The sequence below is a fragment of the Octodon degus genome, unplaced genomic scaffold, assembly GCF_000260255.1.
Source record: "Octodon degus isolate 3935 unplaced genomic scaffold, OctDeg1.0 scaffold00092, whole genome shotgun sequence".
Taxonomy (NCBI): Eukaryota; Metazoa; Chordata; class Mammalia; order Rodentia; family Octodontidae; genus Octodon; species Octodon degus.
Genome location: NW_004524668.1, coordinates 8,033,579 through 8,048,187, shown reverse-complemented (window position 1 = coordinate 8,048,187; position 14,609 = coordinate 8,033,579). Strand labels below are relative to the sequence as shown.

General features: G+C 52.1%; 1 protein-coding gene and 1 non-coding gene across 2 annotated transcripts in view; both read left to right on the top strand.

Moving 5' to 3' along the window:
- The window catches only part of Padi4 (peptidyl arginine deiminase 4), a 29,492-nt gene that overhangs the window by 8,531 nt on the left and 6,352 nt on the right, over window positions 1–14,609 (top strand). Inside the window, exons 2-10 of the mRNA XM_004637683.2 lie at window positions 3,335–3,515; window positions 4,664–4,730; window positions 6,644–6,711; window positions 8,375–8,492; window positions 9,177–9,302; window positions 10,446–10,624; window positions 10,717–10,820; window positions 11,287–11,398; window positions 12,305–12,412. Coding sequence (XP_004637740.1) covers window positions 3,335–3,515; window positions 4,664–4,730; window positions 6,644–6,711; window positions 8,375–8,492; window positions 9,177–9,302; window positions 10,446–10,624; window positions 10,717–10,820; window positions 11,287–11,398; window positions 12,305–12,412 — 1,063 coding nt within the window. The remainder of the gene's footprint in view (window positions 1–3,334; window positions 3,516–4,663; window positions 4,731–6,643; window positions 6,712–8,374; window positions 8,493–9,176; window positions 9,303–10,445; window positions 10,625–10,716; window positions 10,821–11,286; window positions 11,399–12,304; window positions 12,413–14,609) is intronic.
- Window positions 3,781–3,888, top strand: LOC111818481. Its single transcript, XR_002822459.1, has one exon. It is a non-coding gene; the product is annotated as a U6 spliceosomal RNA (small nuclear RNA).

Genomic DNA, 14,609 nt, shown 5'->3' with positions numbered 1-14,609 from the left:
TACAAAATAGTTAGGATAGATATACAGCTACTTTCATTTAATTCAATGAGAAGAAAGAGGTGTACTAATAGTGTTTGGACAGGATATCCTGTCTGCTTCTTGTACTATGGATAACCACTAAGAAGATAACAATGTACAATGTACTGATTATCAAAACTGTCCTATTACTCAGCTTTGAAACTGTCTCATTCATATTTGTTTCTCAATAAAATTAAAATTAAAAAAATCCATTGGTGAGAGTTCAAGAACCTCAAATACTTCAACTCTCGTTGCCCTTCTGCCAATTTAAATTCTGCCCCTTATCAGCCCACAAATTTGATGTTTTTATGACTTTCTTTATATATAGGTGTTTGTTTAGATTTATGAAAAGATTCACCATTTTGCTTGCTTGCCATCCTTTCCTGCACCTTCCTCTGGCCTCAGTGATCTTCTTCCGAAAGTATGTCTTCAGAAGTTGCGCTGGTCCGAGTCTGTTGATTTTTAATGCCAACTTTTGTTTCCCTGAAAATGTCTTTACTGTTGTAACTCAAAAATCAGATGACAACGAGGCAAGTCCAAAAATTAAAGAAGTGCTTTCTTTTAGCTGGTACCCAGCGGCAGTCTCTATGCAAGGTGCAGGGAGGCACCCCGAGCATTGCCAAGGTGCAGTATTTAAGCTTGAAAACTGCAGAAACGGGGGGGGGGAGGTGGAGAGGAAGAAGTGGCAGGGTCACTAGTTCATGGGGTGGTCCTGTTGGGTGGGGGTGCTGAGTTGGCAGTCATACAGAGTTCATTGAGATAAGATTTGGAGAGCAGATATCATAAGGCTTGAGTCATAGGGGGTGAGGAATTGGGAGGAATTTGAGTTGGCAGTCAAGGGGTGAGGAGTTGGGAGGGGTTGGTGCCTACAGAACAGGAACTCGGCGAGGTTAGAAGGGCAACAAAATGGAGTCAATTTTGACAGAGTACAACATTTACTAAAAATGGGGGAGGGGTTGGTAGGCATGGTGGTGTATTCCTGTAATTCCAGCACTTGTGGAGCTGAAGCAGGAAAGTCACCTGAGTCCAGGAGTTCAAGACCAGCCTGGGAAATATAGCAAGACCCTGTCTAGAAATAATGGGGAAAGAGTACACAATTCTAAGTAAATACTTCCTTTCTCACCATTCTATGAAGACCTTCAGTTGTGCCCTAAACTCCGTTGCTACTACTGACGAGTCTGTTATCAATCTAGTATTCAAGTAGTCTGACTTTTCTTCCTTTTTTAAAAAATTTTATTTATTTATGTGTGTGTGTGAGTGTGTGTGTGTGTTGTGTGTGTGGCCAGCTCAGCCCACCAGGGGACGGGGCTGGCTGGCATGTGGTGCTGGGGGATTGACCCGCGGTCCCTGTGCTTTGCTAAGCTTGTTCTAAGTAGGTGCTTTAGACCACTGAGCCATCTCACCAGCCCCTGACTTTTCTTCCTGAGTGACTTTTGACACTTTATCTTTCAGATATGTGTGTGTGTGTGTCAAGATTGTGTTATTAGGAGCCGGGGAGATAGCTCAGTGGAATAAGCGCTTGCCTGGCAAGCTCAAGGGCCTGAGTTCAATCCCTGGTTCTGAAGAGAGAGAGAGGGAGAGAGAGAAAGAGAGAGAGAGAGAGAGAGGGAGAGAGAGAAAGAGAGAGAGAGATTGTGTTATGAGATGCATACAACTTGAGAATATCTGTTGTATGTTATGGGTTGGTGCCAAAGGAAACGACGAGAAGACCTGATGAATGTAGCTTCAGAGGTCTCACTGAGCTTAGTCTCTCTCCAAGTGAGCCCCGAGCCTCAGAAGCATCTCACATTTATTGAGGGGTAAAGGCAGGCTAAGGAATGTGCATAATTACCTAAGTGAATACAAACTACTATCTCTATCAACTTCCACCATTTGCCTAACTCTAGGTCCACACAAATGCTAGCCGATAACATCCCAAGCAAGGGATCAAAGAAAGAACAGGCGGCCAGGAGGAGAAGCTGCTATCTGCAGCCTTGAATCCCAGCTTTCCAGGGTTTACAAGTGACAGACAGCAGCTCTCCCTGGGCCCTGTCTATAGCTCCCTGCTCCCCTGGGACTTTAGGCTTTTGTTTCTATAAATATCTTTTAGGTGATTTGAGTTTTATATCATTATGCTGTGATCTCAATTGATAACAACATGAGTTATAATTAATAACATATTTTGTCTGATATTAAAATACCACACACACACACACACACACACACACACACACGCATCTTTGGCTGTTCTTCAGTTTATCGTGCTGGGCGTGCACGGGGACTCATGTTGATGGTGTGTGCTGTGTGTGTGCAAAGAAAGGGCGGATCCTTAAAGATTCCTCTTCTTACGAGCTTATGGGTGCTTTAAAAAGTGTATTGCTATCTGTGATCCAAATATTCTGTAAGAAGATCCTTGACAGTATTTGGTCAGTGTTATAACCCAAGAAGGAGACAACGAGGCAAAACGTCCAAAAAGATGGTAGCGCTTTATTTTAGCTGATACCCAGCGGCACCCTCAGAGTCCAAGAGACAGAGAGGAGCCCCGAGTAAGGGGAGGCACAGTAATTTAAACCCAAAAACCGCAAAACCGCCCATCCAGGCAAGCCGATCACAGAAGCCAAGAGCAGATGTTCATGTGGTTAAGGGGGCACATGACCTTTTACAGGATTGGGTGTAGCCCACCTGGAGGAAGCTGGACACAGAGGAGTTACCCCTTTGGACTAGGTGGAGTACAGAACAGGATGTGTAATCTAGGTATGCAGTCTTGCTGACCTTATAAGGACAATGTGGCCGACCGGTTGCCTCGGGAAAACATGTTATTGCCTTTGGAAATTCTCCGAACCAGAGCAGGAGTTACTAACGTCAGGGTATAACACGCCCTGAAGGGAGTGGGCCCAAGAAACAGAAGTCACATTTTACAGTAGCTGACATGGTTTAACTAAGATGGCGCATACAGAACAGGATGGCGGCGCTTTGGTCAGGTTATAACAGTCAGCTACAATCTCAGAAGCAAAAGTTGCTGTGATTTTTTTTTGGTATGGGCATAACCCTGTGTGTGCTTAGTGGTGTGTTTAAAATCCTTGGATGTGCACACTTTTCTATGCATACATGATGGGGGGGGAGAGAGAGAGAGAGAGTTAGAGTTTGGTGTGTGCTTTCCTCTGCTGTCTTCAATAAGTCCTCCAGATCTTCCTGTTTTCATCGCCTCCTCACAACCTCACTGCAGTTTCGTGGACAGAGTCAAATCTGGTTGGTACCTGGTTTCCAGAGGGACAGGGAGAAGCCCCGGGGAGAGCTATGCTGGGCTAAGCCCTTCCTCCCTCTGTCCCTTCCGCAGCTTTGCTCCCAAGGATTACACCTCCTTCAGCATCCGTGCGCCCCCAGACGTGGTCGTGGATGTCACCCACAGCTCTCCAGCCAAGAAGAATCCCACGGGTTCCTCCAAATGGCCCCTGGACCCCAGGCTGGAGGTGGCCCTGCGGATGAAAGCCACCAGCAGCAGCACGGGCGACCAGAAGGTGAGTGGGACAGCTGGGCACCGGAAATGCGGGAGAGCCTCAGCCAGCAGCCACATCCCTGCTGGCACGGTGCCAGCCCCACAGAGCTGAGGACATCTGTGGGACAAGAAAACCGAGGAGGGGGACAGTCCTGTCTCAGTCAGTGTAAAGGCCTGGGACCTCTTTTTTTTTTTTTTTTTTGCGGAACCAGGGATTGAACTCAGGAAGCGCTTATTTTATTGAGCCATCTCCCCGGCCCCCAAAATATCGAACGCTTCACGAATTTGTGCTCGCTTCGGCAGCACATATACTAAAATTGGAACGATACAGAGAAGATCAGCACTACCCCTGCACAAGGGACCTCATTTCCGAGGGTAGCAAGAAGCAAAGCTTTCAGCCTAGGAGTAACAAGCCCACGTTCGTGCTCTAAAGTGATCCCACTGGCTGCCACAGCAATGATCCAAGGGGTACACGAGAGGCAGGGGGCCCGGACGACAAGAGGCAGCAAGGCGTGGAAGCTCCCTGGGTCCCCGCTGCCAACAGAACGGGCCCAGACCTTCCTTGCACCTTTACTTTGCTTAGGGGAAGCCCTGCAGTCTTAGTGCCGGGGCGTGTCAGCAGAAGCCCCGCCCTTCTCTGACATCCGGGCCAATCAGATACATCCTCCTGAGCCGGGGCGGGGCTTCAGGGCCGGAACCCTGTTAGGAGCGCGTAGTGTAGGAGCTACATCCCGCTAGCCCTTCTTGGAGTCGGTGCGTTAGACAAAGGGACTTGGTGTTTGGGAATCTTAGCGGCACCTGCCTGAAGACACCGGGACTCCCTACCTCCCAGGTGCCCACGGGGGTGACCTGAGGTCTTCCCTCCAACTCTTCCGCTTGCTGTGGTTGATAACCAGCTCTCTCCCCTGATGTTTTCTCCACCCCAGCTCCATCTGCCTACCCTCTGCTCCCCCCACCCCCAAATCTACTTTCAAGAGGCACTTTGAAAACCACCCCGGCCCCCTTTCCCAGGCAGAACAAGTCCCTCCATTTCCGAGCTCCCACAGGACCATCTTCTATGGCACGGTAGCCCCCTGAGCTCAGCTCAGCTGAGCTGGCAGACAGCAGGCTTCCGATCGGTGTTTGTTGAATGGCTAAGAGAAGTCACTCGTGCCCTGCTGCTCTCTTTAGGTTCAAATTTCGTACTACGGACCCAAGACCCCTCCAGTGCAAGCTCTCCTCTACGTCACGGCTGTGGGTAAGCGTTGATCCCTCCAGCAGGAGGGGAGGGGCCTTAAATTACTGCTTCTTCACTTATTTCTTAAGTTAGGAACTGGGTACATAATTTTCAACATACATGTCCCACAACATTCATGATGCCGCAAATATTTATAGCAAAAGTAGACGATGACACTGTTACCTGATAGTGGACGCCGTGCTCCCTAAAGCCACTATTCAGATTCCATCCTCACCATTTTTGTCACGCCCACAACCCACCTGTACTCAAATGCTCATATTTATTTAATATTAGTTTTTATATACAACACATTTTTAGGATTGCTTGAGTCCAGGAGTTGGAGGCCAGCCTCAGCAACATAGCAAGACCCTTTCTCTTAAAAAAAAAAAAAATAACTTTTAAAAAACTGGACATGGGGCCAGGGAGATAGCTCCGTAGAATAAGCATTTGCCTGGCAAGCTCAAGGGCCTGAGTTCAATCCCAGGTACTAAAAAAAAAAAAAAAGCTGGACATAGAGCAGGGTGTGGTGGCATATGCCTATAATCCCAGCACTCAGGAGGCTGAGGCAGGAGGATCCTTGCAAGTTGGAGACCAGCCTGGGATACAAAGTGAGCTCAAGGCCAAACTGAACTGCACAGAGAGACCCTGTCTCAAAAAGACCAAAAAGAAAAAAGAGTCTGTCTCAATCAAAACAACTACACTAGGGGCTGGTGAGATGGCTCAGTGGTCTAAAGCACCTACTTAGAACAAGCTTAGCAAAGCACAGGGACCGCGGTTCAATCCCCCAGCACCACATGCCAGCCAGCCCCGCCCCCTGGTGGGCTGAGCTGGCCACACACACACAAAATAAATAAATAAATGTTTAAAAAAAAAAAAAAGACAACTACCCTAATAAAACCTTTTTTTTTTTTTTTTCTTTTGTATTTAGGACAGGGTCTATAGGGTCTCACTACATAGATCGGACTCGTAGTGATCCTCTTGTTTTCAGCCTCCCAAGCGCTGGGATTACAGGTGCGCACCACCACGCCTGGTCTCCTACATGGTCTCAGTGTGTCTTTGGTGAGGAGCCAGCACAGCACGCCCAGGATCAAACCCCGGCCGCTGCGCTCTGCCTAAGCAGGCACTTCAGTCCGCTGAGCCATCAGGCCAGCCCCATAAAAACCCGTTTTTGACCTGACTTCATCTTGAGAAGTATCATACCGTTTTGACTGAAGTGAGCATTAAGCATAGAGATAACTGGACCTTTCCGGTTTCGTCTTAATAACCAGCCCCGTTCATGAACATACATTTAAACAATAATAAGCGAGCCCTGACTCTGCACCAGGGACAGTGATGAGACTCCGTGTTTACTTTGGACAGCGATCCAGGAAACTGTGCTGCTATTATCCCATTTTCCAGATGAGGCAGTTGGGGTGCAGGAGGCAAACAGACCCGCCCAGGGTCACACAGCTGGGTAGTGAAGTAAAGGACAGGTCTTGGCCCCTGTGGACATGGCTGCCCGTCCCTATAAGACATCAGGCCAAAAAAAAAAAAAAAAAATTAAATAAATAAATGACATCAGGCCAGCACCCCTCAGGACAAGGGTCCCTGTACTATGCTATGGGCATGAAGGTCTGTGTCAGATGCCCACAGCTTGGGGTCCTGGGCTGTAATTTGTACCTTGATGTAGAGGCACGCAGGTAATGGAGAGCAGGTGGGGGAGGTCTAACCACTCCAGTGTGCCTGACGGCCTGGGCACATCGCAAGGGTGGTGCGGGATTCTTCTGGAAGCCTAGAGGGGCTGGGGTCAGACCCTCACGATTTTGTGGGTGTCCCAGTCATAGCCCCCAAAGGAGGGCAGGTGGTCAGGGGCTCACTGAACTGCGGCCAGACCAGGCTGAGCAAACCCACTGCTCATCCTCACCAACCTTTTCCTCAAATTTATTGAATTTCAGAAATCTCCCTGCTGGCGGATGTCACCCGCTCTGGCAAAGTGAAGCCAACCAGCTCCATGAAAGACCAGGTACCCCTCCACTTGGACCAAATGCTCCCTTTGCCCTCTGGGGCTCTCCTACAGCGCCCCCTAGTGGACATCTTTCAAACAGCAATCCATCTCATGTTTTCGTGTGTGTGTGTGTGTGTGTGTGTGTGTGTGTGTGTAGTTTTCCTTGTTGACTGTCAACAATTGAGGAAGAAGAGAAAGAATATTTTAGTTTATACTGTACGTGTCCCATGTCTTTTACAAGATGATAATTGTCACCGATTGTGGTTTCAGAATCCCTAGACTCTCTCCTGAGTCACCCAGTTAAATCCACATTGGAGAAAATATTTGTAAATATTTTCAACTCTGGCTCACAACTCCCCACCGTAGGATTTCATGACTCCATGTGGCTGTTGGCCTGGAGTGAATAATGGAAAGGAGGAGGCTGCGGCAGGGAGAGAGGGAGGTAGCTGGCCGGGACCTGTGTGCTGGAGATATAGGGTGGCAGAGTGTGCAGAAAGGACCTTAAAACTGTTGCCCTGATGTCCCTGGGTGAGGTTTGGGGTGTCCCTGATGCCTCAGGACCGCCTGTACAATTTTTTTCCCGGTACTGAGCTCAAACCTAAGGGCGCCGTACCACTAAGCTGCATCCACAGCTCTTTTTATTTTTTTAATGTTGAGACAGGGTCTTGGTGTGTTGTCAGCCTGGCCTCAAACTTGTGATCTTCCTGCCCCAGTAGTCTGGCTCTGCCCACCCAATTTTACACTAGCACGCTTGTGTGCACGTCAGGAGATGCCAACCTGAAATCCCAAGCCAGGCTAGCGGCGCACACGCCTGTCATCCCAGCGCTTGGGAGGCTGAAGCAGGAGGATCATGAGTTGGATGCCAGCCTGGGCTGTATAAGAAGACTCTGTCTCCAAAAAAGAAAAAAATCTGGAGCCAGCCGGAAGTGCAGGGAAGGGGGCTGGGCTATAGCTCAGTGGCTGAGAGAGCATTTGCCTGGCTGACTGAGAACATGAGCTGCACCCCTAGTACTGCAAAGAAAAAAAGAAAGCGAGGTGTGGAACTCAGGACTTTCACACAACTACATCTCCAGCCTTTTTTTTTTTTTTTTTTTTTTTTTGCTTTTGTATTTTGAGACAGCGTCTAGGTTGCCCTGACTGGGTCCCACCTTGAGGTCCTCCTGCCTCGGCTGCATGCCAACAGAAAGATTTTAGGGTGGGGATGAATGGCTACCTGTAGTCGCTTGCCACAGCAAACAGGGCCCTGGGAAGGAGGCGTGATCACTTTTAGATCCGCACAGGTTGTGGCCAGTTAATTTGCTTTATCTTTGGGCAAAGAGCGACTGGCTGCTAAGAATAGACCCACCCTGGCCCAGCGGGTAATCAAGAGTTCAGAAACACAGTAACGAAGCAGATCAGACTCTTGTCAGATATACTCGGCTTTGTTTATTTTGTCAATCCAACTTTTTTTTTTTTTTTAAAGCGGTCAAAATCCAGTTTACTGTCTTTCCGTCTCCTACTTTTAGATGGATGAATTGCTTTTGAGTTGACTCTTGCAGCAGGCAGAAATTCACTCTAGGAACCCGAGATCCTTTGGTGTGGGCTCAGGAGGGAGGGGTGTGGCACACAGGGCTTGGGGTGACAGGAAGCCCGAGGGGTCTGCTTGGGTCCTGAGTGGGCTCCTCTCTGCCCGGCTCTGCAGAGCACCTGGACCTGGGGCACCTCCGGACAAGGTGCCATTCTGCTAGTAAACTGTGACAGGGACAATCGCAAGTCCTCCCACACGGACTGTGAGGATGAGGAGGTGCTGGACAGCAAAGGTAAAGCCTCTTGCTCCGCTGGGGGGACCAGGGCTTTGTCTCTGGGAAGCCTCATAGTCTCTGTGGCCGGAGCTCTTGACGGTCCTCTGAAGTTAGAGACCCCTGCCCAACCTGAGCATCTGCTCAAACCTGGAGTCCAAAAGCGATCAGAATGAAAGCTGCCAGCAAGCCTGGCCGAGTCCCTCCCAGACCCCTGACAGCTGAACTCTGATCTGAGCCCTAGGGGCTAAGTAACTCATTCAGACCTTCAACTCTAAGCCTAATGGGTGGGAAACCAAGGCACAGAGAAGTTAAGCAACTCGCCCCAGGCCACACAGCTAAAAGGTAGCAGACTCGGGATTTGCATCCAAGCATGCTGACACCAGGGTCTGGGGCGGCAGGTGCTGCTCACCTGCCCTGGAAGGGATGCTAAGGGGCAGCTTTAGCTGTGCACAGAGGGGATCAGGTGCCTGCCATGTGCTGTCACTATTCCAGGAGCTGGGGACACAGCAGTAAACAAAATAACGCAGTCCCTGCCTCGCTGAGTGGGCATCCAAGGCTCGGGGGTGGGGGGGATCAGAGGCTTCATCCAGAGTGAAAGCACTGTCTCCCTAGTGACAGCAATGAGACAGGGTGACAGGCACAGCATGGCTGGACTGCATCAGGAGGGGAGGTCGGCCTGGTGACTCAGGGATCTTGTTCCAGACTTGCAGGACATGTCGCTGATGACCCTGAGCACAAGGACCCCCAGAGACTTCTTCACCAAGCACCGGTTGGTGCTGCACGTGGCCAAGTCGGAGATGGACAGAGTGAGGGTCTTCCAGGCCACACGTGAGTGCCCCTGCCTCTGCGCTGTCATCTCCCTGTGTCCCCATCCCTTGCCCCCGTGGGGCAGAAACCCCTGAGGGACTGCCAGGGGCAGGGGAGTAAAACCAGGAAGCTGCGAGCTAGGCACGTGGCTCTGTCCACACCCCTGTAGGTGGGATGCAGGCACCATGTCCAGGAAGGAAGCAAGCCAGGAATGGGACATGGCCCCTGGCCCCTGTCACTTGCTCCTCACTGGTCTGGGAGGAACAACTGGAACATACCTGAGCAGGACACCCAGGTGGCTGGCATGGGATACAACAGGGGAGGGGACAGAGAGCACAGAGGTGCCCAGGTGGCTTTCCTTAGAAGCCTCATGGGAACAGGCACAGCCTAGGGAAGGACACTGCAGGCAGGGCTAATAGCAACTGTCAAGGCCGGGACCCTGGCTTAGTGACAGATGGACTGTGCCTTCAGAGACACTGCCTCCTCCAGGAAGTCCCCCAGGCTTCCTCCAGCACAGTGTTGGATAGCTAATACTATAATGGTCTTTCTCCTCCCTAGGATGGCCCCCCTGTGCCAACCCCCAGGGTCAGCTTAGATGCAGTTAGAGCAGTTGCCCAGAAATGAACGAGTGGGTGAACAATGGGGGTAGGGGGTCCTGGAACACTGGGAATGGCTCAGGCAGGTCCTGTCCTTCCTGGACCCCAGCCAGAGAGCAGCCACAGGAAGTGGCATGGGTGGAAGGCACCCCAGCACCAGGGAGCGGGGACGAGGGATAGAGCTTGGGGATCGTGTTTGTAGGTATGCGTGAGGGCCTGGGACTCCAGCACCCCAAGGATGGAGAAGAATGAGGAGAGGCAGGGAAGGAGAGAGCAAAAGAAGAATAGGGCTGGTAAGACAGCTCAGCAGACTAAGCGCCTGCTTAGGCAGACACAGGGACCAAGGTTCCATCTCCGGCACCACATGCTGGGCCAGCTCCACCCCTGAGCATGGTAGCACGTGCCCGTAATCCTAGCGCTGGGAAGGCTGAAAGCAGGAGGATCACTACGAGTCCAAGCTAGTAGTGAGACCCTGTACTGAACACATAAAGAGAAGAGAAGGAAGGAAAAGACTGATAGGGAGAGAAGAAGGGGGGCCTGGACCTGAGCCTGCTCTGCCTCTGTTTAGGGGAAAACCTGCCCTGTAAGTACGAGGTGGTCCTGGGGCCCGAGCAGCCGTGTCATCCCCTGGAACTCCCAGGGGGCCAGCACAACACAGACTTCTATGTGGAGGGCCTCACTTTCCCTGACGCTGACTTCCCAGGACTCATTTCCATCCGCATCTCCCTGCTGGACATCTCTAACCCGGTAGGTCAAGCAGGGGAGGCAGCCCAGCTGGGGAGTGCAGAGTCCCCAGAATGTGGCAGAGGGTGAACAGCCCTGTCTCCCCTCCCCTGCAGGAGCTCCCCGAAGCCCTGATTTTCCAGGACAGCGTAGCCTTCCGTGTGGCCCCCTGGATCATGACCCCCAATACCCAGCCTCCCCAGGAGGTGTACATGTGCAGGTAAGGGCCTGGGTGCAGCCTGCTCAGTGACAACAGTCCTTGCCTGACCCACTGGCAGCTTCTGTGGGTTCGGGACCATACAAAGTCCAGCACCTATAGTCCTAGCACTCTGGAAGGCCGAGGCAGGAGGGTCACAAGTATGAGTGACAGAACAAGTCAGGGAGGAATGAGGACCCCTAACTCCCTGACTTAGCAAGACCCTGATCCAAAATTAAAAATGACAACCCCTAGGGATATAGCTCAGAGCAAAAGTTCAAGCTGGGCCACCCCAGGAGGCGGGAGCTTGGGCATGACCTCCTCACCGTCCACCCATCCTGCATGGTTTGGGGGCGGGGGTGGAGTTCAGGACCCAGAGGCTACCAAGAACAGAGACACAGGATGGAGCAGGAGCCTCTGGCCAGGCCACCAGCCCCAGCCCCCTGTCAGACCCAAATTCAGGGGTCCTGGGCCGCTACTCTGCTCCTAGTATTTTTGGAAATGAAGACTTCGTGAAGTCAGTGTCTGCTCTGGCCAAGAAAGCCAAGTGCAAGGTGACCGTCTGCCCTGAGGAGGAGAACCAGGACGACCAGTGGATGCAGGTGTGTGGCCTGCCCAGTACACAGGGAGGGGGACCTCCCAGTGTCTTTGCCCAAGGTGGCCCAAGCCACTGATCCTCTGACCTTGTGAACCCATTCTGGGCTGCTCAGGCCAGTGCCCCAGAAAAGGCTCCCTCATGGGCTCCCTGGCTCACCTGTCAGACATGCCACACCCTCGCCCCGGCTCTTTCCATGGCACAAACCCCTGGAGGCAGGGTCTGCTCCTGATTCCATGCTGAAGCCCCCTGCACCCTCATCTGCCAAAGGGCGAGGCCTGGCCTGGCCTGCCTCCCTCCCGGCAGAACAGGGCTCGGCTTCCCTCCCAGTGGAACATCTTCTTCACTCCTCCCAGTGCTCTGGGCGGCCTTCTGTGGGACTCTCAGGCCCTCCCCACCACCTCCTGATAGCTGGTGCTTGATACCAACTCCGGCTCACTGTGGGCCCCAGAGCCTGGGGCACTGCTGGACAAGGTCAAAGAGCTGTGGTTTCCTGGCATCTGGTGCACAGGACAGTTACAGGACAAAAGCTCTGCTCTTTGGGCTGGGGAGATAGCGCAGCGGTCTAAGCACCTACCTGGCAAGTGCAAGGACCCAGGTTTGATCCCTGGTGCCACATGCAATGTTGGCCCCAGTAATCCCAGAGCAAGGGAGACTGAGACAGGAGGATCACTGAGTCTCTGAGCTGTGTAGCAAGACCCTGTACCAAATACATAAATAAACAAAAGGGTTTTTTTTTTTTTTTTTTTTTTTTAAAGCTCTACTTCCCAGAGCCCTTCTCTGGGGTCATACATGTCACGGGGATTTGCTCTTGACAATGAGGGTGACCTTTCAGGGGTTCCACGCCTGTCCGTGTGCTAGGTGCCCAGACCACGACAGCACAGGACTCAGCCTTGCCCTCTTCCCGGCACAGGATGAAATGGAGATTGGCTACATCCAGGCACCACACAGAACGATGCCCGTGGTGTTCGACTCCCCGCGGAACCGAGGCCTGCAGGACTTCCCCATCCAACGCGTCCTGGTACCCGCGCAGGGTGGGCGGGGCCCTCTCCTGCTCCTGCCCCGGCTACCCCTGGGCTCTGAAGGCCGAACTCCTGCGCAAGCAGATCCCACGGGTCGGGTGCGGCTGGCTATTACCGCGATAAGATCCAGCTCTCCCTTCCCCAGCCCTTGCACCATGACCTCAGCTGTCCCCAAGATGACCCGGGGGGGAGGTGTCGGGCTTCCTTGGGCTGAGCGTTTGCCGTGGGGTGGGGGTGGGGCTTGGCTTCCAGGGGCTCCATCCGGGATGGGGAGCTGGGCATCAGTGTCCATTTCCTGGGTGCGACCTCATCAACTGAAATGTCCGCATGGGGGGAGTGGCACACTGCTGAGTCGCACTGGACGAGGCTGGCAGATTGATGTAGACTCAGCACAGAGTAATAATAATAATAACAATAATAATAGTTACGTTTACTGAGTTTGCCTTTTGTGCCAGTCACTCTGCTGAGTCCTTTACAGACACTGACTCATTTAATTCCATGACCTTCTGTGGAGATGCTATCAGTTGGCCCATTTTGCAAATGAAGAAACTGAGGCTCAGAGTACAGCTATCAGAATTCAAACCAGACCAGTGTGGAGCAAACCCTTCCCCACAAAGCTGCTCTGCTTTCCCAGGAATACCCAAGATGGCACACTGAGAAAGTCAACGAAGGAGTGTGGTGTGTAGGTTGGCTAAGACAAACCGCTTCCGGGCAGCATCACGCGCCCCAGGGAAGGGCAGGCGGCCCTGCCCACACAAGAAGCTCCAGGAAGGAATCTTCAGCTTGCTAACTGCTGGCCTTGCTTCCGCCCGGCCTCGCCCCCATCCGAGTGGCAGAGACACCCCACATCAGAGTTGCAGGATACAGGGATTTTATTGGATTCCCCAATCAGGTGCAAAGGGTTGAGGAGATAGCTCAGTGGACTAAGTGCTTGAGACCGGGGTTCGATCCCCAGCACCACACACTGTGTGCGCCCTGCTCCTGGGCACGCTGAGCCAGCCACAGAGACCAGGAGTGGTGGTGCATACCTGTGATCCCAGCATTGGGGCGGCTGAAAACAGGAGGATCACTACAAGTCCCAGCTGCATAGTGAGACCCTGTACCAAACACACAAAAATTAAAAAAAAAATCATAATAGCCCGATCAGGTGCACCCCATTTCAGGGGCACGGGTTAGCTGTCAGCTTGTGCTGTGACTTGTCATCAATTTCCAGTTTCAGTCCTATCTTTTTCAGTGGCTGCATCTCCTACTATGCTACTCCGTGTGTGACAATAGCCACAAGACACAGCCCCTGCTGGGCAGATGACCCCTCAGCACGGCCGTCCCCTGCAAATAGCTATGGAATAAGGAAGGTTACAGTGGTGACTGGGGACACCTGCAGCCTTGGGCCCAAGCCATTCAGCGTACAAAGGATGGTAGGGTAAAGCCCAGGCTTGTGAGCAGGGCTCTCCTGCTCTCACCTGCTCCTCCACATCACCCTGGGCCACCCGTCCTGTCCCCTACCTGGCAGCAGCCCCCAAGTCACCTTCCTGTTCACCTCACCTTACCCTTATGACAGCAAGCAGAAACACCAAAAGGACACCCAGGATATGGAGGTGGATTTGTGCTACCGGGCACCGATCCGAATCATTCCCAGAATATCAGGCTGCAATCTTTCATGGTCTAGAGGCAGAAGGGCCTGTCAGTTGGGGATTGATTCACACCCTGTGCACCACGGTGACCAGCTACATATCACGGTGACCAGAAGTCTCTAAGAGACAGAAGCAACCAGAACTGGAACAGGAACTATTATTACCTGGGCAACTAAGAAACCGAAGTGTACTGGCAGGGAGAGGGAGTATTTTGTTACACCCTCCCTCAGGACCTTTGCACGTGCTGGTCCTCCTGCCTGTTTCAGGGCTGGCCAAGACCTTCCGGTCTCGGCTTCGGTGCCCTCCTCAGCACTACATAGTGGTGTCCTGTCCATTAAAACAGTGACCCTGAATCCTGTGTCACCACTATGACTGGGAAACCTCGGCATGATGGGAAACCTCGGCATGATGGAAGCCACCACACAGAATTAAAATTCTGTTTAATTTAAACAGAATTAAAGTCAGCTCACCCCAGACGACTACAAAGACTGTAAGCTTGCTGGGCACTGTGAGCCCTCTGTTTAGAACCTAAGAAGCTGGACATCTTAGTCTTTTTTTTTTTTTT